Source organism: Poeciliopsis prolifica, unplaced genomic scaffold (assembly GCF_027474105.1).
Source record: "Poeciliopsis prolifica strain line A6 unplaced genomic scaffold, Auburn_PproV2 SCAFFOLD030, whole genome shotgun sequence".
Classification (NCBI taxonomy): domain Eukaryota; kingdom Metazoa; phylum Chordata; class Actinopteri; order Cyprinodontiformes; family Poeciliidae; genus Poeciliopsis; species Poeciliopsis prolifica.
Genome location: NW_026562405.1, coordinates 4,956,169 through 4,983,940, shown reverse-complemented (window position 1 = coordinate 4,983,940; position 27,772 = coordinate 4,956,169). Strand labels below are relative to the sequence as shown.

At 37.0% G+C, this 27,772-nt stretch overlaps 3 protein-coding genes across 5 annotated transcripts; 2 read left to right on the top strand and 1 right to left on the bottom strand.

Moving 5' to 3' along the window:
- Positions 1-4,523: 4,523 nt before the first annotated feature.
- On the bottom strand, positions 4,524-14,375 carry LOC129372729 (deoxyribonuclease-1-like). The gene is made up of 10 exons (XM_055050183.1): positions 14,194-14,375; positions 9,980-10,115; positions 9,481-9,569; positions 9,021-9,107; positions 8,828-8,940; positions 8,632-8,745; positions 8,291-8,447; positions 8,052-8,148; positions 7,604-7,679; positions 4,524-6,569 (listed from the first exon to the last, which is right to left on the bottom strand). The coding sequence occupies exons 2-10, from the start codon at positions 10,055-10,057 to the stop codon at positions 6,451-6,453; spliced, it is 930 nt and encodes a 309-aa protein (XP_054906158.1). The 5' UTR covers positions 10,058-10,115; positions 14,194-14,375; the 3' UTR covers positions 4,524-6,450.
- A 3,355-nt stretch (positions 14,376-17,730) lies between these two features.
- LOC129372699 (nuclear factor 7, ovary-like) lies at positions 17,731-20,451 on the top strand. The gene is made up of 2 exons (XM_055050152.1): positions 17,731-17,867; positions 17,940-20,451. Exon 2 carries the CDS (start codon positions 17,957-17,959, stop codon positions 19,370-19,372), a length of 1,416 nt encoding a protein of 471 aa, XP_054906127.1. The 5' UTR covers positions 17,731-17,867; positions 17,940-17,956; the 3' UTR covers positions 19,373-20,451.
- A 1,204-nt stretch (positions 20,452-21,655) lies between these two features.
- LOC129372714 (deoxyribonuclease-1-like) lies at positions 21,656-27,121 on the top strand. 3 transcript variants are annotated; one of them, XM_055050170.1, is made up of 12 exons: positions 21,656-21,977; positions 22,226-22,264; positions 22,416-22,557; positions 22,659-22,744; positions 22,877-22,959; positions 23,096-23,173; positions 24,011-24,123; positions 24,239-24,351; positions 24,583-24,740; positions 24,922-25,018; positions 25,376-25,442; positions 26,603-27,121. In XM_055050170.1, the coding sequence occupies exons 4-12, from the start codon at positions 22,664-22,666 to the stop codon at positions 26,704-26,706; spliced, it is 894 nt and encodes a 297-aa protein (XP_054906145.1). In that variant the 5' UTR covers positions 21,656-21,977; positions 22,226-22,264; positions 22,416-22,557; positions 22,659-22,663; the 3' UTR covers positions 26,707-27,121. The 3 variants fall into 3 exon arrangements, with proteins under 3 accessions (XP_054906145.1, XP_054906144.1, XP_054906143.1); XM_055050169.1 differs by lacking the exon at positions 22,226-22,264 and having other exon boundaries at positions 21,656-21,876; XM_055050168.1 differs by lacking the exon at positions 22,226-22,264.
- Positions 27,122-27,772: the final 651 nt, after the last annotated feature.

Here is a 27,772-nt window from a genome sequence, read left to right as displayed (position 1 = left end):
CTAACCCAGTGCCTCAGGCCTGCAACGTTTGTTAAGCTAACGGAGCGCTTTGCTAATTCAAGAGACTGAATAGTGTGTTTGGTACAACCAGTTTCATACATTCGAAAAACTTCAACTAGATAAACACACTTAGCTATTAGCTATAGCTACTTAGCTATGGAATAATATAACATTCCAGATCCATGAATAAAAAAATGATCCAAGCTCTTCTCAACGGAGTTTAAAAGTCCAGGAGGTGGACGGTGATTGGTCAAAAGTAAGCCACCAACACGTCATATGATTGGACCACCTGGAAATTAAGCGCACAACAATTGGCGCAAGTGAGAGGTAGCGGGATCGATGCCCGCATCCTCCAGCTTTTCGTTTTTTAGTTTTTGTCTTTACTTTTTCGTTTAACTGCATTTTTATTAATGTTCGTGTATTTTTTTTCATCCGAAACTGTTGCTACTTCCAAGTTATTTGTGTAGTTTTGCTGTGGAACCTGCAATCAATCACATTCATACATTGGTAGGGAGAACATAACGACATTTGTCCTGCTGCTGAGGTGACAAGAAGTCAATAAAGGTTAAAATCCGAGCGTTAGAGTCTGAACTGAACTGCCAGTCATGCAGTAAATCGGAGCAATGGCTCCATTCAGAGGCTGCAGTTAAACTAAAGCAAAGCAGATTGTAGAGCTGCAGGGTTTCAACCACATTCAAACTGTTGTCTGTTTCAATAACTTAACACTTTTGGTTCTTCTTACTTGAACATATCAAGGCAATCGGTTTCCTGATATTTTCCAAGTAATGTGAATGCTTAAATGTGTAAGCATAACTTATTTTTATGAGTACTGCTTAATTGACATAACTCACAAATTGTAGTAGTCATAATTGACATTTTATAGTCAACCTTACTAATGATTTTGAGTTAACGGCACTCAGGTTTACTGCCATTATCTGAATGGTCTAAACATAGTTATTTATAGCTTTAACACCTTAGAATTAATTAGCTACTTTACTTGGAGATTTTGAGGTTTTATAACTTTTTTTAAGTAAAGTGAACTTATTACATTTTACAGTGTGGACAAAGAAAAATGTTTGAAACAAATAATATGGCCTTTAGAGACGGAAGACAAATCATATAAATTGTCTTTAATTCCAGTTGAATTAGTTAAATCATCAGTGAACAGTAAAGAATCCAGTTGTAATGAAACGTTTTGTCCTTTTCAAACCTCATTAGAAGAGCAAATTTGTCTCTAATGCTAAACTTGTCTGGTCTGGTTTTTAGACTTAAATGGCAGCTACATTTATTTATTAAGTTTTACAGAAAAAGAAAACCATATCTATTCAACTTTCATTTATCAATTCTTTTTCCATTTGCAACAACAGGATAAAACGAGTATTTAGGTTGTTGGTTCTGTTCTGAATCGTGACGTAAATCTACAAATTATTGTGAAAACCATAACTTTATATATTGAAATAAACATTTAATTTGAACCGTTAAAAATCATTTTAAGTGAATTGGGATAACTACAATTTTTTAATTTGCTGTATTTCTTTAAATTCACATTCATATTCTTCCTGCATAATTTCTAGATCATTCCTCTTCACGTAAAAAAAGAATTTCTATTTTGATTCCGTTCAGCTGAATTAAGTTTAGGCACATCCACATTGTTTAGCTTCTGTTCGATGCCTGGATGGTTCAACGTTGATGAAACGGATCAGGTATGTCCCAATGGGAGACCTAAGAAAACGCTGATCGCTCTGCGGCTCGTTTTTACTTTGAATCAGAAGTTATTCTGGCTTTAACGTGTTTTTTTAAAAACATGAACGTTCTCAGCGATATAAAAACGCTTTCATTAATGTTGTGCTTTCGTTCATGTTATAGAGCTTTTGTAACTGTGGTTTCAATTTGCTGAAGTGGTTTGAACCTCAGGGCCACCGTACACCCTGGAGCCAGGCTGGGGCGCCTTGGGAGCCCCTGGTGGCCAGTGGCTGATATGACAATAAAAATCCTTTAATCCCTGAACAATATTGCATACTAAGGTAAATGTTATTTAATTTGATTAAGAATAATCATCATACTATCAATAAATGACTTTTAATGCATGTTGTTTATTGCCAGAGCAACAATAACACCTTTATCAGCTCAGAGGTTCAAACTGATGAAAAGTGAGGATGGACGCTCTCTACTAAAATATTCCTCGCCATCTTCCATGTTCTTCCAGCAAACAGTGGAGACAGAGTTGTTTTTGGTTTCACCACCATTTACCTGCTACTTTACCTGCCATTGAAAGTTTTATTGAAGTTTGTCTGCTAGTCTGCAGGAAAGCAGGTGAGGAGGTGAAAAGTTAAAACCGTCAGCATTGTCTTGTTGGGAAACCCCAAGATCACTGGGAGTCTTAAAAGATACATTTGATTATTAGTTCATTTTTATCTCCAGAGTGGCGCTGCAAAAGTTTGAACAATCGCAAAGGGAGTAATTAGTACAATACTTTACTGATCAACGAGTTTAGTTTGGAGAAAATGTCTCAGCACAGTGAAAGATCCACTAGTGGAAGATGGGACCCAATACAAGGAGGGGAAACCCACCTGCAAACCCCGACAACTTGCAAGGGGAAGTGCGAAGACTGAACGCTCTTCTAAAAAAAGAAACGGCCAGAAGGCATGCAGAAAAAGAAAAACTTGAGGAAGAGCTCGAAGAAATGGTTTTCCAGCTGAAAAAACAAGAAGAGCTGAAAGCTCGATTTTTTTTTATCAGGCCTGCAAAGCCAAAGCAGAACTAGAAAGGCTGCAGAAATTCAGTGACCCGGAAGTCCTGAAAGTTGCAGTGATTGCTTCTCAGGCTCACCTCGAAGTAAAAGATATGGAGAAGGAGGAATTACTGCAGCGATACGAAGACGTAAGGGTGTCCTGGCAGGTAAGGGTGTCTTTTGTGGAAGAACTGCATGCCGAGAAGGAGAAGAGTAAGGCCCTGGAAACTCAAAGAACTTCAGACTTCATACCAGGAGCTCAATTCAAAATATAATGCAGAAGTGACTGTGATGAGGCAAGAGGCCAAAACACAAACATTTTATGATGAAAAGATCAATGAGAAACGACTACTGGATGATATGAAAACCGAGATGGAAACTATGCGGATAGAAATGTCAGAGAAAATTGAGTCAGAACAGCTGTTAAGAAGAGAATTAGATGAATCTAAACAATCATATAATGATCTGACGTTGACCTATGAAAGAGAGATCTCTGCCCTGAAACTTGACCTGGAGCGATGCCGGCAAGAGCTCAGGCAGGAAAAAGAGAATAATTTAGAAAAACTGGGGAAAAATCAGGAGCTCACTGATTAACTTAAAGCCCAGAAAGAAAGTGCTGAGATCCTGAAGCAGCAGATAACTGAAGAGAGAAGATGTTACCCAGAGAAAGCAGAGGAGGAAAAGAAGCTTATGGACAACTTAACATTGGAAAAAGCCGTCCTACAGGATACATGAAAAAATGAGATTCAGTGCCTGCAGGAGAAGCTGAGCAACGCCATGGATGAATTAAACAAAGTCAACATTCTGTATAAAGATCTGAACATTCGATACGAAAGTGACATAAGAACACTGAAAAAGGCAGCAGAACAAAACCAGCTTCAAAGTAATTCTGCAGAAAATATATTTGAACCCACAATAGATTTACCGTCATCCAACACGCCGAGTTCTGAACAAGAACAAGAGGAGGAAAAATCAGTTGGCCATGTCGACCCAATTAGTGATTTAAATGATCAGATGGATTCAGGGGAGGAACAACCTGGAGAACCAGAACCAGGTTGTTCTAAGGATCCTGGAGCTATTGAAGAAATCTCGATCCAAGAAGAACCCAAGATCCAGGATTTGGACCTGCAGGACGGTCAAACGAAACCTAAAAAAACAATTTGGAAAAGACTAAAAAAATTTCTAGGATTTAAGAAGTCGAAGAAAAACGAAGAGTGAGAATGATAAAGAAGATTAATTTGGATAATTATTAGAATAAAGACATGAAAGAGAAGAACTGAAGACCACATGCAGGTTGTAGCCTCTGTGTTCGGGGCGAGTTTTAAAACTTTGTTTTAAAGCAAAAAAGTTTTAAAACCTTTTAAGTTTTAAAACTTAAACGTTTTAAAACTTTAAAATTTTCAAGGAAACATCAAGGAAGTTTCAAAATTTTGTATTTTAAGGTTGTTGCAAACATCTAAAAAAAAATGGCTCAACGGCGCCACCTAGCAATTTTCAAAGGACCCTTCATCGTAGAGACATGAAATTTGATACACTTGTAAAGCTGCTTGGAAGGAAAACTTTTAAATATGAGGCCTCATTTGTACTTTCTCACAGTATTCTTATATTTTGATAATTTTACCAGAAGATATTTTGACATTTTCTTGTTGGAAAGTCAGTTGCCGTTCCACCGTTTTACAGATTTAAAGCTACTCACCAGAGGAGTGTTACGGCTTGATGAAAACTATTTTTGCAATAATTACACAGCCAGTGATGTTTGTTGCTTTTGTCAGTTTTTATTGTAAATCAGTTTATTCATAAAATATGGTAAAAACAATTATCCTGTACAAAACATGTTTACACTCCGCATTGACAAACAGCAACACAAAAAACATTGAGTTAAATTAATTACAAAAAAATCACCTTTAGAAAATTTAGTAATTATTTAAATTATTATTTCAAAAGACAGTTTTCATTCTGTGAGAAGAAAAAAGTAAATAAAAGCATCTGTATTGAGTTGTGCTAAAAAATCTAAAAAACAACCTTTAATTTTGACAGTAACTTAAAAAATGAGTCGTTAAACAAAACAGCATGGTGCTGCTGCCACTTTTTGTTCAGATATAGCTGGTTAAGAAATTTAACAGAACCAGGAATGTAGTTTCAGTTCAAGATACAATAATAACATGTCAAAAAAATACACATGAAACTGCTCTTCAGATTCTCAAGTTAAACAATTAAAGGTTAAATTGGGCCACCTGAGAACCAGGTGGCCCAATTTTGTGGTGCAGGAAATACTTTATTTGTACCCACAAAAAGTGACATAATCAACCAGAGCATGGCTCTTACTCAGCAAGTAAGAAAGCCATGGTGAAGCACACATACCTCCAAATTGCGCATAGGATAGTAGAACAAAGGAGTTTTTAGGGCGCAGAAAAACCACCTGTCACAATGTCAAGCATTTGTGTTAAATGTTGAGCATTAAAAGCATAAATAATTTATCTTTTGGAATATTCAACAATTAACTCATAAAATCCAACATCAGATGCTCATTGTGATTTTCTTTCAGTGCATAATTTCTTCCAATTCGTTATTTTACGAAACAAATATTTTCTTCTTATTGGAGTTTTAACTATTATTCTGCAGCATGAGTCTCGAGTGCCATTAAAAGCACTTTATAAATAAAATGTATTATTTATTCTTATTATTAGTGAGTACTGTGCCACGTCTAAACGATCTGCAGCGCACAGTGATGCTGCTAGTTTGATGACAATAAGGCTGAAACTGATGGTTGAGATGCAGAAAACTCCCAACAAAAACAAAACAATAAAAACATAATTCAATTTATATTCACATATGATATATAGAGAGCGAGATGTTGGTATTCTGCACCAAGGATGATCAAGTCTAGATGATAGATGCAAAACTGCAGACTGCAACATACCATCAATGGCTGACAGAGCAGCTGCTGATCGGACAAAGACAAAATGAAATCTGATGTAAACAAGGCCTTGTACTTGAAAAATTATCTGATATCAGAATGTCAAGGGTATTCAAAGAGGATTGGATCACATCTTCTGCTCTGGAGAATGTAAAAATGTTTATATTTTTTCTGTTTGCTTCACTGCAAAAACATTAAATCTCAACAAGTATTTTGATTCATTTTCTAGTGCAGATATCTTAGTTCACTTGAAATAAGACAAAACTAACTTACAAATTGCTTTCCAGCAAGAAAAGTAACTTAATAATCCCTTAATATGGATGAAAAAGTTCTATTATATAGGAAAAATGCTTTACCAAAAGAACTTGAACTTTTTCATCAATATTAAGGAAACATGATTCTACATCTTGCTGAAAAGTTACTTGGTTTTCTTTTATTTCAAGTTTCCTAAGATATTTGCACTAGAAACTAAAAGAGTTGGTAAGATTTTGTGGTTTTGCAGTGTTGTCAAATCAGGCCCAGATCAAGGTAGAAAACTGGTTCTGGTTGATCTGGATCAGTTTTTCCAGGAGTCAGGCAGAGACCAGCCTTGTGAAACTGGCTCCTGTAGCCGTACACGCTAACAGCTAACCAGTATTACTGCAGCTTACGGTCATGTTGGCTGTGTTTCAGATTAATCTCGTTGGTTTTTCCAACTTCAGACCTGGAAATTGGCAGATTGTTGAGTAGGTGTGAAGTGAGGCTGAACTCTTGCCTCTTCAGGTTAAATTGTAGCTCCGTTGGTCATCCTGGCGACTTTCATTCAGAGGATCTGGATCTCCAGGTTGAGCTTCTCTCTTTCCAGGAGCAGATTTCCTCTCTTCAGCTCTGTTAGATCCTCATCTTCATCAGACTGCATCCCGCCCAGCTTGTCTTTCAGGCCTGCAGAGGAAGCAGATATGTCATGTAATCAAAAGGGAAGCTCCATGCAGGTAAGTGAAGCTGATGTTTGAAAGATAATTGCACTTTTAGTTCCTGTCTTCCAGCAAAACCAAACAAAGCAGCCACCAGCATTACCTAAGACAGAAGCCAAGCTTTGAGATTTCCACAAAAATTATTTTAAAACTCTATTTCTTTCCTCCACTGTTGTTTATTTTTCATAATTTTTAAATGTAATAGTCTCATAAAAATTAAAAATGTACAAAGATTGGAAACTTAAATCTGATATAAATGCACACACTGGACTCTAATTATGCAGATGATATGGCCAGGCAAAAATGTTTTTAATGATAACCTGGGACTTTTGTGTATGTAGTTATGTCATGCAGCCATAACTACATAACTATATATTTGTTTATCTAAATGAAGCCAAAGGAAAAGAGTTCACCCCCACTTCAAGCTGCTTGCCAATCTGGCTTTATTGTTCTTTTCCAGCTCAAATTTTGAGACTTAAAGTTGGAAAAATTAACTGGAATCTTGACTAAAATCATAGTCAAGATTGGAGTCACATTGGAAAGTCAGAGCAAGCAGAGCAACATCGTCTTCATAATCCAATATGGCTGCCGAACGCACTGAAAGTTGGAGTGACTTCCTGTTTGTCTGCACTTTTGAGGGTTTGTGTCACTGTTTTTACTGTGCATAAATATGAAGAAATTAATTATCGGTTTGTATTGCTAGTATGAGTTAGCTTGTTTGATTGCAGCAGTTAGCTAACCTCCCTTTGGGGTGGACTTCAACCCCCCCATCACTCCTTATGAAGTCACATCGAGAAGACAAGATTGTGGATGACAAGAGGTCAGCTTTAAAAAAAGGATTTCAAGCTGTAAATTTTCAAAGCCCAAAGAAATAGAAAAATCCTCCGTAAATTGAAACTATGTTTATTTCTCTGGACTTTGAAGATTTATAGTTAGTAAAACACCGTTAGCTATAGAACTAAAAAATACCCTTATCATTATTTTTATTATTATTCAACTTACCATCGCCTTCATCTGTTATTTCAACCATAGACTTCAGCTCCACCTCCACTGGATAATGGTCACTCACTTTCAGAGCCTGGAAATAATTAAACTTTAAGATTATTGCATCTTCTGGGCCGTCTCCAGTTATGGGTAAAAAAGACAAATATCAAGGTGAAACGTGCAGTTATAGACAATTTTATCTCCATGTGCCTGTAATTATGGTAATTTAGCTGTTAATTGTATGAAATAACAGAACAGAACGAACCATGAGTCACAAAAACACAACAGTGGAGTCACAATTCAAAACTCTTTTTCATTAATTATGACTTAACTCAATGTTTTCTCGTTGCTAAGGTATGACTGGAAACCCACACTGTGTAATTTGTCTGATCATGGTCATAAATAATTTTTCATAATTGAAATATTTTCAGAAGCAACGTTTCAACATGTGATAATAAGAACAAACCTGCTCTTCGGAGAGCTTGTAAGCTTTCTGGAAGTTGAAGGTTTTAGCAGATTTTGGAACAACAGCCTGAAGCATGTCGTCTCCGTAAACAACGATCCTGAAAGAGGAGAAGAAGAATTGAAGCAGGGAGTCGCAGTCACAGTTCTGGTTATTTAATACCCTTTTGTTAAATGTTGAAGAGTTTTGAGTTATAGTTGCTTTAAACGTTCATTGGGAGGAGCTGGGCGTTCGGTTTCTACCTGTCGTATGTGTTGGTGTTTTTGGTGCTCGCCGTTGTGTCCACATCGTCTCCGATCAGCCAGTGGAAGTTCGTGTTGCTGCGGATTCGGATGGTTTTCATCTCCTTCTTTGAAACATACGAGCCGTCGGCGTTGAAGTCCCCCAGGATCGTTCTGCAGCAGAGAATCAGGAAACCTTAACCAGTGTCACCAGTTTGTTTTAATTTGATCTACTTTTAGTGACAGATCTGAGGTTTTGTTCCCAGTTTACAGCCGTGGGGAAAAGAACGTGAACTCTCCGGTTCTGGAGTTTTAAATATTACAGTATGAGTCTTTAATGTTTTGGTTTGGTTGAAGTCTTATGTCAGTCCTCCACTTCTTCTTCACGTGAATGAAGAGGTCGTAGAGTTCGTCCAGCTCGTTCTCCGAGTCCTCGGTTTGGGTGTGAACTGGGATCATCACCAGATCTTTCAGAACTGCGAGGAGAATCGGACAGAAATCTGGTTTTACATCTCAGGAGAGATGAAGGCATCAATCTGACCACAAGTCATGGCTCACCTGTGTTCAGACACCTGAACCGAAGGATGTACGGATCCCTGGCGAAGACGTCCAGGCATTCGGTCTTCTCATCATCGAACTGGTACGATCCCACAAGGTCAACCAGGTCGTCCCTGCATGCGCATTCAATACGACTTCATTCATAGAGCACTTCATAACGAACGAATGAGTGAGTGAATGAATGAACTGTCACCTGTACAGGAACATGAACTGCTCCTTATAGCGCGTCCGGCCCAATCGAGAGCTGATTTTCAAAGTGTAGTGATGTTTCTTGTTGGCTCTGAAAAGCGGTGGATGAAGCTGATTGAGTCTCAATATCAAATATGTTTATAACTTGGCGCTTAAACGTTTTTAGAGACACCAATTAACCTCAAAGTCATGTTTTCTTCTTCAGCCTTGATTTAAACAGTACAATCTCAATACAAATAAAATCATAAAATATAAAAACAAAACTGTGAACATTAACTTAAGTTTGTTACTGTTTTTAAAATTCATTGCTGTTTTTTTTTTTTTTGTTGTATCTTCTGAAAACAATTAAAATGAATCAAAATCATAAAGATGACGTTTATTTTAGAGAAAGGTGATTTGAGCTGAAGTGCTTCTGTGGATATCAGTTTATTGAGCTGTTGATGATTTTGGTAACTTTTACTAACTTGTTGAGCGCTTGCACCAGCGTCTCCACCGACTTCCCGCTGGCGTCGATGACCTCCAGGATCACACTGATGTCATAATGGGAAATAATCTGAACATCACAGCAGTTTGATACATCAGGCCACAAGTTAGGACTAACAGTTTTAAATCAAATATCTTAAAATAAGGCAAAACGGACTTACAAGTAGCTTTTCAGCAAGATAAAGGAGCTTGTTTTAAGTCAGTAATTCCTTGAAATTGATGAGTAAGTACTCGTCTCATTGGCAGATCATTTCACTTACAAGATGGAAAAAATGTCTTGCCAAAGGAACGAGAACTTTTTCAACAACTTTAAGAAAAAACTGGCTTGAAACAAGCTCCTATTTCTGGCTGAAACGTTTTCTTGTAATTCAACCGTAAAAACATTTCTGCACCGGAAACTAGACCAGAAATCATTGGTAATACTTTGTGTGTTTGCAGAGCACCGTATGTTTGTTTACCCTAAGAAGGGTGAGTTTTTACCTTTACCAGGATGTTCACAACATCTGGATCCGACACTTTAATCCGTCCAAACTTCTGAATGTTGGCTGCGATTTTCATGTTGGCTGAGAGTTCACAGCAGAAGCCATTTTTAGCATCTTAACGAGCTTCATCATGTCTGAACACATGTGAAGGTTGCAGTTATTTGTTCAACAGCAGACAAAATAAAAAGTGACACATTTAACTATCAATTGCCCCAGAGGTAAAACAAGGTGTGTGGTACAAAAAACAAATAAAAAACGGGTTTGCTTTTAGCTGCAGATTTTATCTCATCGTTTTTCATGTTCATGTTGATCAGATTTCCATCTGAATCAAGAACATTATAAATGTTTACATTTAATAAAGTGAAAAAGACTAGTTTGATTTTATCTGTCAAAAGTGATTATTATAAGGTTTGAAGAGTGCAGTAACAAAAAAAATAGAACAAAACAGATTTAAAAACAACAAATCAGAATCAACAAAACAAATAACAAATATTAATAACTTAAAATTATTCATTTATTCTACTAAATTATTAGAAAATTCATTAGAATAATGAATTATTTATTACATTGCTAACTAGAAACAATAGGAGCCAGGAGGCGGGGCTTAGTGCTGTCAATCATGCACATTTTATTGCCACTTTACCCCCCATCCTCTTCTCCATGTGAGTAGAAAATGATTGCTAATGCTAGTTAGCCACTGAAGCCCATGGATGGTTTTCATGACGTTGATTGACAGCGCTAAGAAGACCCGCCTCCTTCCTGTGATTGGTTGTTTTTCTTCACATGGCAGTAATACCCATCTATCAGTTTTTCAGACGATCTTATACTGTCATGACATGGAGACTGTTTATGACTGTAAATACATAAAATATATATATATACTGTATATATATTAAATAAAAAAGGCACATACTGCAGCTTTACATACAAGGTTTTGTTCATAATTATGACTTAATAATTAATATTAAATGTTAAATCTGAGGCAAGGTTTGGAGGAGAGAGGAGTGAAGCATCTTCGATCCGTGAGTTTCACCAGAACCACCACAGTCCAATAAAGAGTCTTACTTTGGGTCAGAAGACTCCGAGTCCTCAGTTATCTGGTATTTCTGCTCCGGGTTTGATCTGATGGAGGAAACTCAACTTAAGCATCAGTTCTGAAGAGTCAGCCGCTGGATTCTAGCACTAGTTCTAGATGTTCTGACGGTTCATGTTTCTGGTTTCAGAACCGAGTTTCCTCCAGTTCAGGAAGTGCTCTTTACATGAGGGTGGCGTGACACAAACAAAACCAGAATCTGCAGAATGATCTGCCTCAGTGACACAGAAACTCATAACGACTGAGGCGCAGCAGTTAATCTGTCCTCAGAGCAGCAGCAGGGTGGAGGTTCTGTTCTCTGACTCGGTTTGTTTGCTTTTGTGACACACTAATTCTCTGTATTTCTGCATCTGGAAGTGGTTCAGCAGGTTTTAGCTGCGATGCTGCAGCAGAAAACAAGCAGACGCTCTTTTCTCTAAGATCGGCTCAAACTGTTGTGTTGCATGTCGGTTTTGTCTCAACTAGTTTTATCTCGGAAACTCCTGAAGAGCTTTTAGATATCCTGCTTGACATCGCTGTAAAACATGAAGGATTTCAGATAAACCTGCTGTTTCAAGTTCTGGAGAGATTAGATTTCAACACATCTTTAGGATAATTTGAAGGGAATCAATACTAACCTGCCTGATTAGACTGAACATAAAAGGCCTCCTGATGGAAACTTTTGAGTTGGGGAGAAGCAGCAGAAATGGATGGAAATTTCCTCCAGCTTCACTAATGTCTCAATGTCGATTATGCAACCGACTTCCTGCATTTGGACAAACCCAACAAGCGAGGCAGAGGAGCCTGAAGGGTCTCTGGTTGCTTTTCATCACTCCTGAATGTCTGACACTTTCTGTCTGCTGAATCTTGGGGGCAGATATTTCATAACATAAACAAAACAACCAGAAAAGGCCTGAGAGATCTAATAACACCGTTTTCTCTCTGCCATTTAAATTTTATATCCTTTCATTACATCTTTTACTCATTTTTATTGTTGCTTTTACAATTTTCTCCACTTATTGTTCAATAAATAATCAAAATATGATTAAATCCAGACACCAGCTGCGTTCTTATCGTTGCACAAATTGGAGTTACAAAAATAAATCATCCTAATGAAAACATTTTACAACATTTGGAGAAAACTTATTTCAATTGTATTTTATAAAAGTCATCAAACTAGTCAAGTGATCAACAATCGGATGTTACTACTGATGGAAACGACAAAGACGACAGGAAGTGGTACGCAGGTGATGGGCAGCTTGTTTTTAAATAATGTATTGTGTTAAAGGATATGAGTGGAACATCAGTAAAGTCTTGAGTTTAGTAGAGCTAAGTAAGGCTAGATGTTAGCTTCTGCTGTAGCGCATGCTGAGGTACATCTTAACTCTTACAATTGGCAGCTATAAACACTTTTAGAGGTAACGTCAAGAACATGCAGATTTTATTCTTCCATGTTCTGGTCCTGAACTCCTGCGAAGCCCGAAGGTAAAATTTGCAGATAAAATTTAATTCCAAAATGTTGGAAATGTCGGTGCATACAAAGCACATTTTAAATTTTACTTTTGTGTACAATTTAAAAATAATATTTTATGAATATAATTTTATTGAAAAAACATTTTATTTTAAAAATATAAAATATTGGTTATAAAAAATGTAATTCAGTATCTGTGATAGAAATACCTAAATTATACTTACATAAGCCTTGACAATATATGCTTTTATAGAACTCTATTATTGAATACAAGCTAAACATATTTTTCTTTAGTGGACGCTCATAAAAATGTATCTTTAGCGCAAAAATGTAGCTAAATAAACTTTATTTACAAAACCACCAATAAGACATAAAACAGCAAACATGTCACATAAAATAAAACTAATGAAACGCCAATCTGAAAAACTGTGAGGTTAAATTAGAGAAAATCCTGTTGTGTAGCGCACCTTTCAAAGGCAGGAACTTAGAACAGCAGCAGTTTTTCTGGTAAGCGCATGTATTGCTTCAAAAAAAGACAAAAAGTCTGATGCTCTCAAATCAGATTTAGAGGAACTTTCCACTTTACATAAAGAGCTGAAGCGATTTGGGTCGTTGATCCCAAAGTTTCCTGTATGTGAAGAAGCATGGAGACTCAGGAAACAGCATTTCCTGTTATTTCCTCCACAGGAAAACATGTTTAGTGTCTCTGCTGCTGTTTGTAGATTACAAATGGAAAGTTTTGAGAAAACTGAAATACTTAAGTGATGGGATTAAATAGTCCAAACAGGTGGAATAAATGACCTTCTAACCTCAGATTAGATGATCGATTTCTTAAATGATGCTGATTTTCAGCATCATTTAAGAAATCCACTCAGACTAAACGACGTATAAAAACCGTTTTACACACAAAGAGTCGGATTTCAGGGCCTCTGATCCTTTTTATTTACGGCCAGCAGCTGCAAATTATTACAAAAACACTCAGATCTATCTGAGCCAAGCGTGTTTGTACTGAAGCTGGAAACCTTTCAGTCTTCATGACGGCAGAATTTAAATAACAAGTAACGTAATATTTTTGAGGAGTTTCATTTCTGTCATTTCAGGAAGGAAAGTGACTTTAAAGTACTAGAACCTTATTGACATGTAAGTAAACATGACATGTAAAATGCAACTTTTAAAAACTCATTTTAATATATTTGATAGTTTACTCAAGTATCCGTTTATAATAATAAATTAACCATAAAAATGTTAATTTCCTGCTGCTTGCTGACATTAAGAGGTTTAGTCTTTAGCATATGTGGTGAAAAGATTAATAAAACATTTCTATTGCAGCTTTTATAAAACAATTATTAAAATAAGCTACAGTTCTTTAATAACCAACAACATTTTAAATGTTTTAGATGTTCAGGGTCACTTTATCTTTGAATAAATACATTTTGGTTTCAGGTTACTGTAGGAGAAAAGCATTTTGTTGCTTTGGCTTCTGCTAAATTAAATATAATAAGTAAAATAAGGGAAACAGAAGTTTGTCTTTAGTCATTTGAAAGGAATCAGCCGGTTTTCTTCCAGAGAACCAAAGGAGGTCGGTTGTTTCATTGTCCCAACGTTTGAAAAGCCTCCAGGGCTTTTAGGGCTGAAAGGAAAAACAAAAAGCAGGAAATTTGTTCCTCACCTGCAGAATCTGCTGCTGCTCAAATCCAAAGATGAATAAAAATGAAGTTGTGATAAACCCAGATGAGGACGACTGCGGCAGATGTTGAAGAGTCCTGTATGAAGGGAGTTGAGTTACAACCAAAACAATGTTCAGAGTGAAAACCGGCTGATTGGTCGAAAGCCAAGCAGGAACGTCAGAGCAAATAATATGTTTATTAACTTTATTAACTTCTTGTGAAGGATCAGTTTGACTCTAGAAGTGATGAAGGATTTAAAAAACAATCTGAGGGATAAAATGATGCTTTGGAAACAAAATAGAGCATAAATATAAGAGTTCCTATGAATTACACTGTTTTCCAAATTACTTTAACTAGACCTGCTTTCAGGGTGTTTATTTTAGCTCCATGCAGTAAAACCTTGTAAAACACACAGATGCTAATTTAATGCCAAAACTATAATTAAAAAAAAGAACAAAATCAGCAAACCGGTTCCTGAAGACAGAATCTTGTTGTTGCACATGAGAAGAAGAATGAGGGTGTGGTTCGTTTTGTCTGGCCGGGTCACAAAGTACAACTTGTTCCAGGTTCCCTACGACTCTGGTCAGTATTTTATTATATCAAGAGATAATTATATCTAGTTTTTAAAGAAAAAATACATTTAACTAAGGAACACAGAATTAATTACATACTTGATAAATTTTTATATTTCATTTTTCAATAAATTAATGACACTTTTCAATAATTATGTTACATGTTGTTTATTGTAATTTGGCACTTTCCTCTCTCCATAGAAGAATAGAAAAAGGTATTCACATTTCTGGGTCATAATCAGGTTGAAAGTCTGAAAATGAAAAAAAAAAAACAGCTGCAAGAAACAAAACAAATGGAGGTGATTTATTAAAAACTACAGTTAAAGAAAAATTTAAAAAACAAACACTTAAAAGTATCAAATATATGTCATAGTTCAGCTTCCTCTGTAAGTGGAAAGATAATCTCATAATTTAATGTGCAAACCTCAGTTATGATGAAAATAAACCTAAAGAAAACTCTTTAATCCAGAGAAATCCCACTGCTTGTCCAGAACTGCAGCCTTGGCAAACATCTGGAGAAAAACACATAAAAACGTTACAGGTGTTGTAATTATACTGTAAAAACTGGGAATAAAGCCAAGCACCTCAGGGGTTTGAACCAACAACCCTGATTCACTCAGGTCTTTTGTTCTCTGGAGAAATAAACTTTATATTCGAGTTGGTCTAAAAATACCTGAAGGAAGCCGCAAATGATTACTGCAGAATAACAGCCTAAAGCCGTGTTCATTTATACTCGATGAATTAATCATGTAAGAATAAAATAAAACAGAACTGCTGGGTTTCAGACGATGCAGCACCGACGTCATCCAGTGCAGATGGAGGGCAGGAAGTAAACGCCGGCCATTTATTTCTGTTGATCCAGCATCAAAATGTCTGTAATGTTGTTCTAATAGAGAGAAACATAAACGTTATTTTTGTCTTTCAAATGTTGCTGTTTTGAAATCCACTTCCAGACCCCCATCTGAATTTCACACGTTATCCGGGTCACGTCTGAAACCCAGCAATATTGATCTCCAAAGGGAAATTGCTTAGTTTATTAGCTGCTGCATTCTCAGTTTTAATATATATTATCACAATAAATAAATACATTTTAGCAAGTAAGAAAAAAAAGCTAAAGTTCTGGAGTGGCTTAGTTAAAGTCTGGAGTTCGTCAGTTTGTAGTTGAACTTTTTTGTGCAGTAAACTTTCCATTGCTGCTGAACTGAAGCCATTCTGCAGAGCAGATCTGACTTAAAGGCTACAATCATAAATACTTTCCCCCTCAGACTTCAGTCGATTTACGGCCTTTTAATGAACCAAAACATTTCACTGCAACTAAAAAAACGCAGAAATTAAAAGACTGGAGGACGGGGGAACTTAATGTGCAACAGCACCTCATCCAAACACAAAGAGATCTGTTTTATTCAGCTCTTTAGAAACATGGCTTAAGGAAAAACGTGTCCACACTTTCTAAAACACGCCTGACTCCTTCCGCGTTCTTCCCTGAAACTAAAACATTGGATTTTTCCACCTGCAGGTCTGAACTCGCCGTTTGCCTCCGTTTCCCTCCCATGAAAGAGGTGTTGACACAACGAGATAATCCGTCTCCGCTGAGCGGCAGCTCATTGATCACAGACCTGAAACTGAAAGTAAAAATATACTGAAGTGGGAAACGTTGGAGCATGAATACGTTAAAGCGTTGTTTTTAAGGGAAACGATTTCTGGCGCCTGAAAGGTCGATCTGACCCGATTTTATCTGGAAAGTACAAAATGTTGGACCAAAACTCGGGTTGGAAAGTACGCTGTTTAGATAGATAAGAACAACAACTATTATTAATTGACTTGTTTTTCAGTTCTGAGATGGAGCAGATGTTTAGATGAGAGTTCAGTCAGAAATTCGTGGAAGCTCCAACACACACTCAGTCAATGGGCAGCCAGAATCTTGACCGACGTCATTGGAAGCTATAAGAATGTCTGTAGACAAAGAACGGAGAGATTTTGGGGACTTTGATTTTGAGATTTGAGAAACAATGTTTGTGATGTTTATCCGTGGTAGAATGTGAATAAATCTCCCGACCCGTCGTGGCTGGCAGTAAGAACTCGTCTCTGTGGTTTGTTATGTTTATCTATATATTTGAGAGTTTATTCGCCTCACAATTCTCCAATAGAAACGAGTTCTGCAAAAAACACTGTTGTAGGTTTAAATGTTAAAATCAGTGAGACGAGGTTAGAAACCATCTATTGTCCTTCAACAGGTTAGAATAGATCTATGGGTGACACAAAACATCTCACTTCTTTTTACTACACACTTGATTTTACTGAGGGGCAGTAAAGATAAAAAAAGTAAATTTCTGTCAAAAAATTCAAATTTCTGAGATTAATTTCAGAGTTTAAAATGTCTGATCTTTGTGGTAAAAAGAAAAATCTGAAATTTTCATACAATTTTTTACATTTAAAAACTTTACATTTTCTGAGCTTATAAAGTTGAAAACGTCAAAAAATTTTAACTTCATGAGCTCAGAAAATTTCTTTTTCTAGGAAATATGTGAAATTGAATATTTACATGATGATTTCGGTGTCGAAAAATAAAGTATGCTCTGATGACACCAAGTTTCTTTAAAATAGAAATTTGTTGAGAATAACACTTTAGATCAGTTTAAGATTATTGTTTACCATGGAGAAAAAAAAATATGTTTTTGCTATTTAGTTTATGTGCAACTAAACAGAATTAATCAAGTTATTTGGGTTTGCAGTCATTAAATATTATAAATTCACTTGTTTTAATAAGTTGCAGTAATTGATTCGTTTACATGGATTTAAGTAAACCTGTTTTCCATCTACCGTAAAGATTAAGTGTTACAAGTCTTGTTGACTCATATTTTTCAATTAAATGCAATGTTACAGTTTACAGTGTACTTCTGCCTCAGGTGGTGATAACAGACCGGAAAGTTGTTTGCCAATCGCCATAAAAAGGGCAAGAAGAAGAAGAAAAAGAAAGTGAAAATAAAAACCTGGAGCGACTCCACCTCTAATCTCAAACAAGAGATTAGAGGTGCCTACTGTTTTCTCTGCTGCCTGAAACAGATTCATCTTTAAATTAACCTCAGAACAGACGGAGAGACGCGGTAAGTCAGGGCAGGAAATGTTTAGCAGCAGAAAAACTTCCTGATTTGACTTTCTGTTTGATCTGTTTGCAGCTTCTAGCAGACAGGAAATGGCTTCCAGCTCTGAGAAGAATCTTTGCTGCCCCATCTGCCACGAAATCTTCACGGATCCTGTGGTTCTGTCGTGCAGCCACAGCTTCTGTCAAGCCTGCGTTCGGTCCTGGTGGAAGGTAAAGCAAATAAACGAGTGTCCGGTCTGCAAGGAAAGGCCTCTGAGTGACCCGCCCATCAGCTTGGCTTTGAGGAATCTGTGTTTAGCGGAAAAAACGAAGCTTTCTGCAGGAATGGAGCCGGGAATCTGCAGCCAGCACAACGAGAAGCTAAAGCTGTTCTGCCTGGACCACCAGCAGTCCGTCTGCGTCGTCTGCAGGGACTCCAAAGCTCACAGCAACCACAGGTTTAGACCCATCGACGAGGCGGCGGACGAGCGCCGGGAGGAGGTCCGCGAGTCCCTCACGGCTCTGCGGGAAAAGCTGAAGCTCTTCGAAGAGGCGAAGGGGAGCTGCGACCAAAACGCCAAACACATCAAGAGCCAGAACAGAAACACGGAGAAGCAGATCCGGGATCAGTTCAAGAAGTTTCAGCAGCTTCTGCAGCAGGAAGAGGAGGCCCGCATCGCTGCGCTGAAGGAGGACGAGCGGGAGAAAAGCAAAGCGATGAGGGAGGAATCTGAAGCCCTCAGCAGGATCATCTCAGATTTGTCCAACACAATCAGAGAGACGGAGAAGCAGCTGAAGGCTGACAGCGCTTCCTTCCTGCGCTCCTACAAAGCTGCCTTAACCACAGCGGAACAGCGCCGCCTGCAGGAAGACCCGGCGCCGTCCGCCGGCGCGCTCCTGGACGTGGCGAAACATCTGGGCAACCTGAGCTTCAACATCTGGATCCAGATGAAGCCGGCCGTCTGCTTCTCCGCTGTGGTTCTGGACCCAAACACAGCTCACCCCGAGCTGACCCCGGCCGACGACCTGAGCGCCGCGGCGCACGGAGAGCGGGTCAAGCTGCCAGACAACCCGGAGCGGTTCGGCCGCTGCCGCGCCGTGCTGGGCTCGGAAGGGTTCACTTCCGGGTCGCACAGCTGGGAGGTCGAGGTCGGAGAAGGCGGCGGCTGGGAGGTGGGCGTGGCGGCGGAGTCCGCGGACAGGAAGGGGTCCGTCGGGTCGGGGTCGTGGAGGATCGGTTTGGACGGCGCCTTTCTGGCCTTCTTCCCTCCAGCGAGGAGTTCGATTCTGGTGGTCAAGCCGCCCCGGAGGATCCGAGTCCATCTGGACTGTGAGAGGGGGAAGCTGTCGTTCTCAGATGCCGATACTGGCGGCCACATCCACACCTTCAGCCACTGCTTCACCGAGAAACTGTTTCCATTTTTCAGCATCAAGAAGGAGAAAACACTGAAAATGATAACAAGACCAGTTTCTGCCTCTGTGGACCAGAGAGGGGAGGAAAGTTCAGCTTCTGCAGGAAAGAAATGATATTTACAAAAAGGAAGAACATTTAAAAAGTAAAAAATCTGCAAGAAAAAACTCCAACATTTTCTGGAAAAATCTTTAAAATTTCTGAGCTTGAAAAGTAAAATTTTGGTAAAGAACTTTGAATTTATTAGATTAAACTCAGAAACTTTCTGAAGAAAAAAGAACAAAAGGAATTTCTGAGCTTGAAAAGTCTCATATTTTTAATATCTAAAACTGAAATGACATCTGATGTGTTGAAATCAACAGTTTATTCAAATCTAGATTTGTTGAATCTAGATTATATGTTTTTATTCTCTTTTCTATAGAAAAATCTGCTGATATTTTTCACATTATTTTTTTTTTTAGAATTGTGTAAATTATTCTGAATATTTGCCTGTTTTCTCATTTTTTAGCCAATCAGGTCTAAAAGCTGAAATACTTCCACTCGTCGGTACTTGACTAGCTATTGGCTGCTTTTTCAGCAGCAGCCAATCCAGGAGCGGCATTTCTTGTCCTTGGTGCTGATTGGCTGAAGACCAAATTGCGGTAATAGGGAAGTCTTTAGACTTCAGCTGCTGCTAAGATGGTTTCCACTGTTTACATATAATATTTATTCTGCATATCAATCTGATAAATAAAAAGGGTTGACATTAAACCATCTTTATTTCTGTTTTATAACCATTTGTGTTTTGGGATGCATTTTATCTGCATAATGTTGCTACATATTAATAATGTGGGGTAACAATATCAACCCAGATTTTCATATAATTTCATTTTACGTGTCAAATCCTTGGTAAAAGTTCTCCAGGTTTGTCAGATTATTATTTTTCTTGAAGTTATTTTTCTTTTTTTATGGTTTTGTTCTTTTGGCTGAAACATGTTAAACTGACCAATATAAAATCATTTCCGTGGATTTTAATGCTTCTGTGGTTTCCAGGCTGACATGAATGTTTAGTTTTTCATTGAAATATAAAGTTATGGTTCTTTGTTAAAGTGTAAATAAGCTGGTTTTTCTGTTTTATTTTAACTCATTTGATATAACTGACATTAAAACAGTTGTGCTATGCTAAATCAATGTAATATGGCTAAATGCATTCCTAATAAATACTTACAGTGCAATTAGCTTTGTTCTGTTCAAATATTTATTTACACTTTGCAAACGTATATATTTATGCTATATGATAATATAAAAGGATTTGATGTGACAGACCAGAACAGAGAAAAGTAAAAAGTATTTGGTATAAAAGCTACTCAAGTACTGAGTAACTGATCAAAACAATCTAATATTAATATTAGATTGTTCATAAGGACTAAAATATAGTTACGAGGAAATTTTGATGCTTTAGAAACGAAAATTTAAATAATTTGTGTATAAAACTTAAATTACAAAATGACAAAATCAGACGAAAGAAATTAAATTCACATCAGTTTCTTTCAACATGAAACTAACAGAAACTGCAGGTGTGTGTCTGGTGAATTTCAAATAAATAAAATGTTTCAGTGGGTAGAAAAGAGTAAAGTCTAGCAAAAATAGTCCTAAAAGTTTTTTTTATGACTGATACTTTGCAGAATCAGGCCCGGTGTAAGTCTGTCATAGAAACAGATATTTCTGGACGATAAATTGTCCCTGACGTTATTAAAATAAACAATAATGTTGTTTTGAGACTATTTTCAGGTTTTATAATGTTAATAATAATGCAAGGATTCTCAAAGATTAATAAAGATTAAATTCTTATAAACATTTAACACTGGAACAGGAAGACATTTTAAATATCCAAAATAAACAAAACAACAAATTAAATGAATTATGAAGTTTTTTTAAACAACATTGTTCTTCAAAAATACCAAAACACCAGACTGAAAACTTTTCAGACAGTTTTTGGTAGAAAGAGAAAAACAATAAATCATGCAAATGGAAAACGAGTTCGTTTTAATTTATTATTTGATTGATTGTGATAGAGCTAATCAGGTGAATAAAAATAATTCTAAATATTATGAAGAGAAAAAAGGCAGCATTTAAAGCACAGAGTTGGACATAATTTTTAGTGGTTTGATGGTTGCTGGTCAGAGTTTCAGTTTAATAAACTCAAAGCAGATCCAAATTGAAACTACAATAAACTTGGAGCAAAGATAACCCTGGTAGAAAATAACAAGGAACCAGTCAGAGAGGAGAAGTTGGCAGTCAGGACATCAAATGAGAAACAGCCAACGTCTCTTCAGCTCTGCTGATTGGCTGACAGAGAGCAGGTGAAGCACTTAGCCCCGCCCACCGAGGGACGCTTGCAGCTCCATGAGAGAGAGAAACACCCAGATCCTGACAGAAACGAACATTTTTAACACTTTTTATGTTTCGGGACAAACAGATGTTTGAGCAGGAATACAATAGAAGGGCGGGGTTTATTTGTTATAATGTCTCTTCCATTGGTTGGCTCTAGACCAATCAAATAGCTGCTTTTCACACAATATATAGTGAAGCCTGCAACATTTATTCAACTCCTCTGGACACACAGCAGAGTCTCCTGCAGGTGAGAAACAACTTCCTGTTTTTTATTTTTCTAGAGCGTCTTCAGAACCAGAATAACTGATTTCCAACAAACTGAATCAAAAGGATAAATTACATCCTGAGGTATGTTGATGTTGATTCATTTTGTGGTATTTATTGTGATAACAGTGAAAGAGGTAATAAATATGTACCTATTCGCAGAATCTTTTCTGGCATCACTGCTAAAACACAAAATCTAATTTCTAGTGCAAATATTTTAGTGCACTGGAAACAAGACAAAACTAACTCGAGTAATTTTATAGCCAAATATAGAAACTTGTTTCAAGTCAACAATTAATATAAATATTGATGAAAATGTATTTTTCCTACAGGCAGATTATCTCACTTATAACATGAGGAAAATGGAAAAAGTAAGCTATAAAAAGGTCTAATTAGAACCTGAGCAATAAGTTTAAATCAAATGTTTTATGTTCAACAACACAAGAGGAAACTAGTCCAGACAAACTCAGCAAGTTCAAACTGGTTTTAATGATAAGAGTGTCTGTTTGTCTTGGCCTGCAGCTACGTGCAGACGCATCAATTAATTGCAACAAAAACTCGACTTCCACGAATCCTGCAACATACTGAGAATTACTGCTCCACTAAAACTAACAAACAAAAGAAGTCCAAGGCAGAAAAAACAAACCCGCCCTCGTTGAGACAGGTTTGGTCTGGGTTTTCCACAAATACAGATTTAGTTTCTGTAATGTGAATATCTGTCAACAGGAGGCTACAATTGATTTAAACTTTCTTCTGAACTTTTAGCCACCATGAAAATCGCAGCGTTTAACATTCAGAAGTTTGGACAGAAAAAAGTGTCGGACCCCAGCATTCTGAATTACCTGGTTCAGGTAAAAATGTGTAACAAAGTTTTATTTCTGCTTTGGAAAAATAGGTTTAAAGAAAATATTTACATGAATATATTTCAACCTGTTTGATAAAATCTGAGGAATTAAACTCATTCGATTGTCTTTTTCTGTCAGATTATTTCCCGTTATGACATCATTGTGATCCTGGAGGTTCTGAACGAGGAAGCAGTGGATGCTCTGATGAAAGCTCTCAACAAGTCAGTAAAAGTTTAAAACATCATTACATTCATCTCTACATATACTGTTCCCACAAACAATCATCTTATAAATCTGATTCGTCCACTGCTTTTATGATGAAAACACGTTTCTGTATGTTTTGCTCTGTCCTGAAAGGGAACATCACTATGAGAAGGAAATCAGCGTTCGCCTGGGCAGAACTGGCTACAAGGAGCAGTTCCTGTTCCTGTACAGGTGACATTCATTCATTCATTCATTCATTCATTAGGAGGATCATTTCATTCACAAACTGCCAGTAAAGATGAGAAAATAACTAAATCTGACTGATCTGAACAAGTAAAACAGTTTATTTAATAAATATTGTCTTCAAACTGAAAATGTTATCTGAGAACCAGGATTATAATTGTTTTGGGTTTTTCAGTTCAGTTTTACTTCGTTGCAACTTTTTGTGTAATTGAATTAGTTTAATTGGTCTTTAGAATGTGTTTGCTGTTTTTCATTAGTTATTTGTTAAATATTAAGTTTGAGTTTAGTTTGTCAACTTTTAGGTGCAAATTCAAAAAGGTGAAAGTATTGTTGAGTAATGAATACTCAACTGAAGACATTATTTTTGAAAACCTATTCCAGTTACGTACATTTAATTTTTTTTCTCTGTTGTTGTGGTTTTGTGGACTAGCGCAGCGCAGCCAGCAGGAGAACGACAGCTGACTAAAACTGCTGAATTTCACATCAGTTCAAAAGTCTGAAAAAAGATTCATAAACAAAACTAAAGGGTATTTTAGCTGTAATTTCAGTGTTTTAATTAGTTTTATAAATGCACAATATACTCCTGGATGGTTAGTTTTTTCCTGCTAATTATATTAGCAGGAAAATTATATATATATGTTAATTATATATATATGTATTTATTTCAATGTTTATTTTAATGTTTTATCAGTTTCAGTCTTTGGTATTTTTAGTTGGCTATAATAACCTTGGCGAGTTCACATGAAACAGGTGATTTTTTTATTATTATTTTTTTGAAGGGAGGTGAAAATGTTTTGATTTTAAACTTAACATTTGGGTTATTAGGCCCGATCTGGTTACACTGAAAGGCTCGTACCAGTATGACGATGAGAAGACTCATGGACAGGACGACATTAACAGAGATCCGTACGTCCTCCGATTCGGTTCCCCGTACACAGGTGAAAGATAATAACGACACTATAATATATGCAACCAGTTTACATCCTAATAGGTCAAAGGTGACCCAGAGAAATAACTGTAAACTTAACCTGATTCCTGTCTGATTCTTGACAGTTCTGGAAGATCTGGTGATGATCCCAGTTCACATCACACCAAAGGGCGCGGAGAAGGAGCTGGATAAACTCTACGACCTCGTCCAACACATTCAGGAGATGTGGAAGACTGACGTAAGGACTCAAACTAGACAAAAACCTCATAATACTGCAAAAAAGTGAAGGAGTTGAAACTAAAACAGAAGGGAAATTAAAGTGATTAGCTGTCCGATGAAGATCAATCATCTGATTGCTTAAATATCAGCAGCAGAGCAATCGTCCCTTGGCTCCGCCCACTTTGGGTGCGGCTCTTTCACAAGGTGCTTAGTTTAACATCCTTAGGGGTTTCCTTTTTCTCTGCTGCAGAACGTGATGATCCTGGGCGACTTCAACGCCGACGGCTCGTATGTTTCAAAGAAGGAAATGAAAACCATCCGAATCCGCAGCAACTCGAACTTCCACTGGCTGATCGGAGACGATGTGGACACAACGGCGAGCACCAAAAACACCAACTCATACGACAGGTACATAAAAACCATCCCGCCTCTCAAAATGAACATTAAAATCTACTAAAATTCATAAATTCAAGGTTTAAACAAAGGACATCATTATAAATACCAAAGCAGAATCTGCAGTTTGTTATTTTCTGAGTGAGCATCCTGCGACTCCCTGCTGTTTGCTTTAATTCTTCTTCTCCTTGTTCAGGATTGTTGTTTACGGAGAGAAAATGCTTCAGGCTGTTGTTAAAGATTCTGCTAAGGCCTTCAACTTCCAGGAGGAATACAATCTCTCCAACGAACAGGTTTGTTATCTTCACAAGCAGCTGCTAATTTCCTCAGAAAATATATCATCTGATTTAAAACCAACAAAAAGACAAACAAAAAGATCACCCACAGAAAACAATGAGATAAGAACTTGTTTCTGTAGAAGAATGAGTTTGAGACTGTGGATCATAGAAACAACCCTCCATGTGTCACAAAACCTTTTTCAAAAATTGATATTTTTTCTATAAAAAGCACAGAAACTATTACAGTTATAAAACATTTTATTTGTGATAATGCAGCAAATATGTTCAGTATTTGTACTTATTCCCTTCTAGTCCAGATTTACAAAAGAAGCTTTAATAATCTAAAGAAAGTTTCATGACTTCTTGCTTTAGGCTCTGGACATAAGCGACCATTATCCAGTGGAGGTGGAGCTGCTCAGAAAAACACATGGTGCTGATGGTAAGCGCAACAATAATAACAATAAAAATACTAATACTGAATAAAACTAATTTAAAGCAATCCTGTGTAGATTTGTTATTAATTGCATGACTTTTAAAGGAAATTGCTGCAGTTTAAGCTTCATCCGACCATAACAAAAACATTCAAGGCAGCTAATTTTCTCATCTTGCAATTCAACGCAGTCCCAGGTGGCGTTTTTCACAGGCGCACAAAGAAAACAGGGAAACGTTTCACTGTTTAATTTACTCGCCTAGCCACAGAGACACTTTTATCTGGCCTGTCTAAGTGGAAACACTTTGATTAAAAAAAACAAACAAATCTTGTTTTTGATTTAAAAAAAAGGTTGGGTTTTGATTTCTCTTGATTTGTAGCTGCTTTTGAGTTTTAGTTAATTAGTCTCCCTCCCTCAGTTTTCCACCTGCCACAGCTGCTCTTCTTCTCCTCTGATTAGCTCCTCTGAGCTGCCATTTCCACCCGTGTCTCAGTATTTAAGCTCCGGCTTTTTCATTGTCTTGGTGCTTAGAAGAGATAAATGTTCCAAAACTTTTTCCAGCTGAATAGAAACAAAACTGAAGTTATTTTCTTTGGACAAGAGGAACGGGAAACTAGAGAACCAGCTGACCTCTGACCTGAACCTTCAGAGCAACATAAAGACAGTTATAAAGTCGGTCTTCTATCGCCTGAAGAACATTAGAGGACTCAGCAACATCTAGAGAAACGTATCCATGTGTTTATAACAGTTAACCACGTTTCACATGAAAAGTCTAAATGCTGAACCAAACCAGAAGCAAACATGGAGAAGCAGCATTCAGCTTCTATGCTCCACAAATCTGGAACAAACTTTCAGAAAACTGCATTACAGCTGAAACACAAAGTTCCCTTTTAATCTAGACTAGAAACCCAGCTGTTTAGAGTTGCTTTTGAAACATAATCAATGAAACATTAATCAATAATCTGATGTGTATCAATGACTCTTGAAAAAACTTAATGGTTTAATTGTATGTTCTGTAACTTTGTAGTTTTTGTTTTTATGATGTGAAACACTTCAAAATGCCTTGTTCCTGAAAGGTGCTATACAAACAAACTTGACTGATTTCATTACTCTTACCTGTGCGCAGATCTTGCTGTGTGAATAAGCAACATATTTACTTCCTCTGTAGGTCTGAAAGAGAAGGTGGAAAAGCTCAGCATTAACGAAAAGAAACCAAAAGCTGAAAAGAAAACATCTGCTACAGGAAAGGGCAAAGGTAAAGCTGGACAATGAAGACGCAGCTCCACCGAAAGAGGCCGGATTGACCGGAGAAACTCTTGACCGTAACACCGGCTACCTCAGAGACTGCTTTGACATGAGGGGCCATTTTGAAAAGTATCATAGAGAACAGTATGTAAGAGCAATAACAATAAGTTTAGCACAACTTGGCGCAACACCGGCAAAGTTTTTCACACATTTGTAATTGAGCTACTGAGGAAGGAATGAAGGGCTAATTCAGCAAATGTCTGACATTTTCACTGAGAGACGTACTCTCTGTGTTGCCAGTAGTTTAGACATTAAGGGTCAGGTCACTTTAGGGGCGAAAACAAATGTACACTCGTACACAAGCTGACTGCTTTACGTTCTACCCAAATGTCATACATTCAGGATTATCCAATAACCAAAATTAATAAAATGTTTATATTAACTCGACGTGTGTTCTCAGTTTTTTGAGGTGTGTTTGCTTATTCTAAGGACAGAAACTTAAGTTATTACTACTTTTTATTTAAAAAGGTATGCTTTTCATAATCGCTAAAGGTAAAAAAAGAAAGGATATTTAACCTCTTGCTCTGTCTCAGAAAGTTGTGAGAAAGATGAAAAAATATTTTTTTTTAAATAAATCCAATAAAGCTTTACATTCTAAATAATTTTTTATCAATGTAATATACATTAAAATAACTTGAGATGGAAATAGAAGATAGGAATGGCCGTCCAAAAGAGGGGAAATTTAAAAAAATGTTTGAAATGTTCATCTTTCTGATTAGCTTCCAGTTAAATTTATCAAGCTGACCAGAAAAAGGTCAGCTGTGGCTGCAAAAAAAGAACTAACTGTAGAGATTAAATAAAATGTGAAGGGATTAATATAAAATTATCATGTTTTCTATTGAAGTATAATGTTAATGCTGTTTGAGGTCTGGTGCTGTAAATTGTTCAGTAAGTTATTTTTTGTAAATATGGATGTTTTAACTTTCTTGCTTTTTCACCTTAACTTCCTCAATGAGGGACAATAAAGGTAATTTACAGTGAACTCAAATCTCGAAGGTGGAGGTAACACACCTTAAAGTTGTTTGGCAGCTAC

Bases quoted from the DNA above. Each gene is read 5' to 3' on its own strand.
- LOC129372729 (XM_055050183.1), bottom strand. From the start codon at position 10,057: ATGAAAATCGCAGCCAACATTCAGAAGTTTGGACGGATTAAAGTGTCG. The intron at 8,941-9,020 runs GTGACAGTTCAT...ATGCGCATGCAG, and splicing joins CAGTTCATGTTCCTGTACAG to GGACGACCTGGTTGACCTTG. The intron at 7,680-8,051 runs GTTTGTTCTTAT...AATTATTTCCAG, and splicing joins ACAAGCTCTCCGAAGAGCAG to GCTCTGAAAGTGAGTGACCA.
- LOC129372714 (XM_055050169.1), top strand. From the start codon at position 22,664: ATGAAAATCGCAGCGTTTAACATTCAGAAGTTTGGACAGAAAAAAGTG. The intron at 22,960-23,095 runs GTCAGTAAAAGT...CTGTCCTGAAAG, and splicing joins CTGATGAAAGCTCTCAACAA to GGAACATCACTATGAGAAGG. The intron at 24,124-24,238 runs GTGAAAGATAAT...GATTCTTGACAG, and splicing joins ATTCGGTTCCCCGTACACAG to TTCTGGAAGATCTGGTGATG.
- LOC129372699 (XM_055050152.1), top strand. From the start codon at position 17,957: ATGGCTTCCAGCTCTGAGAAGAATCTTTGCTGCCCCATCTGCCACGAA.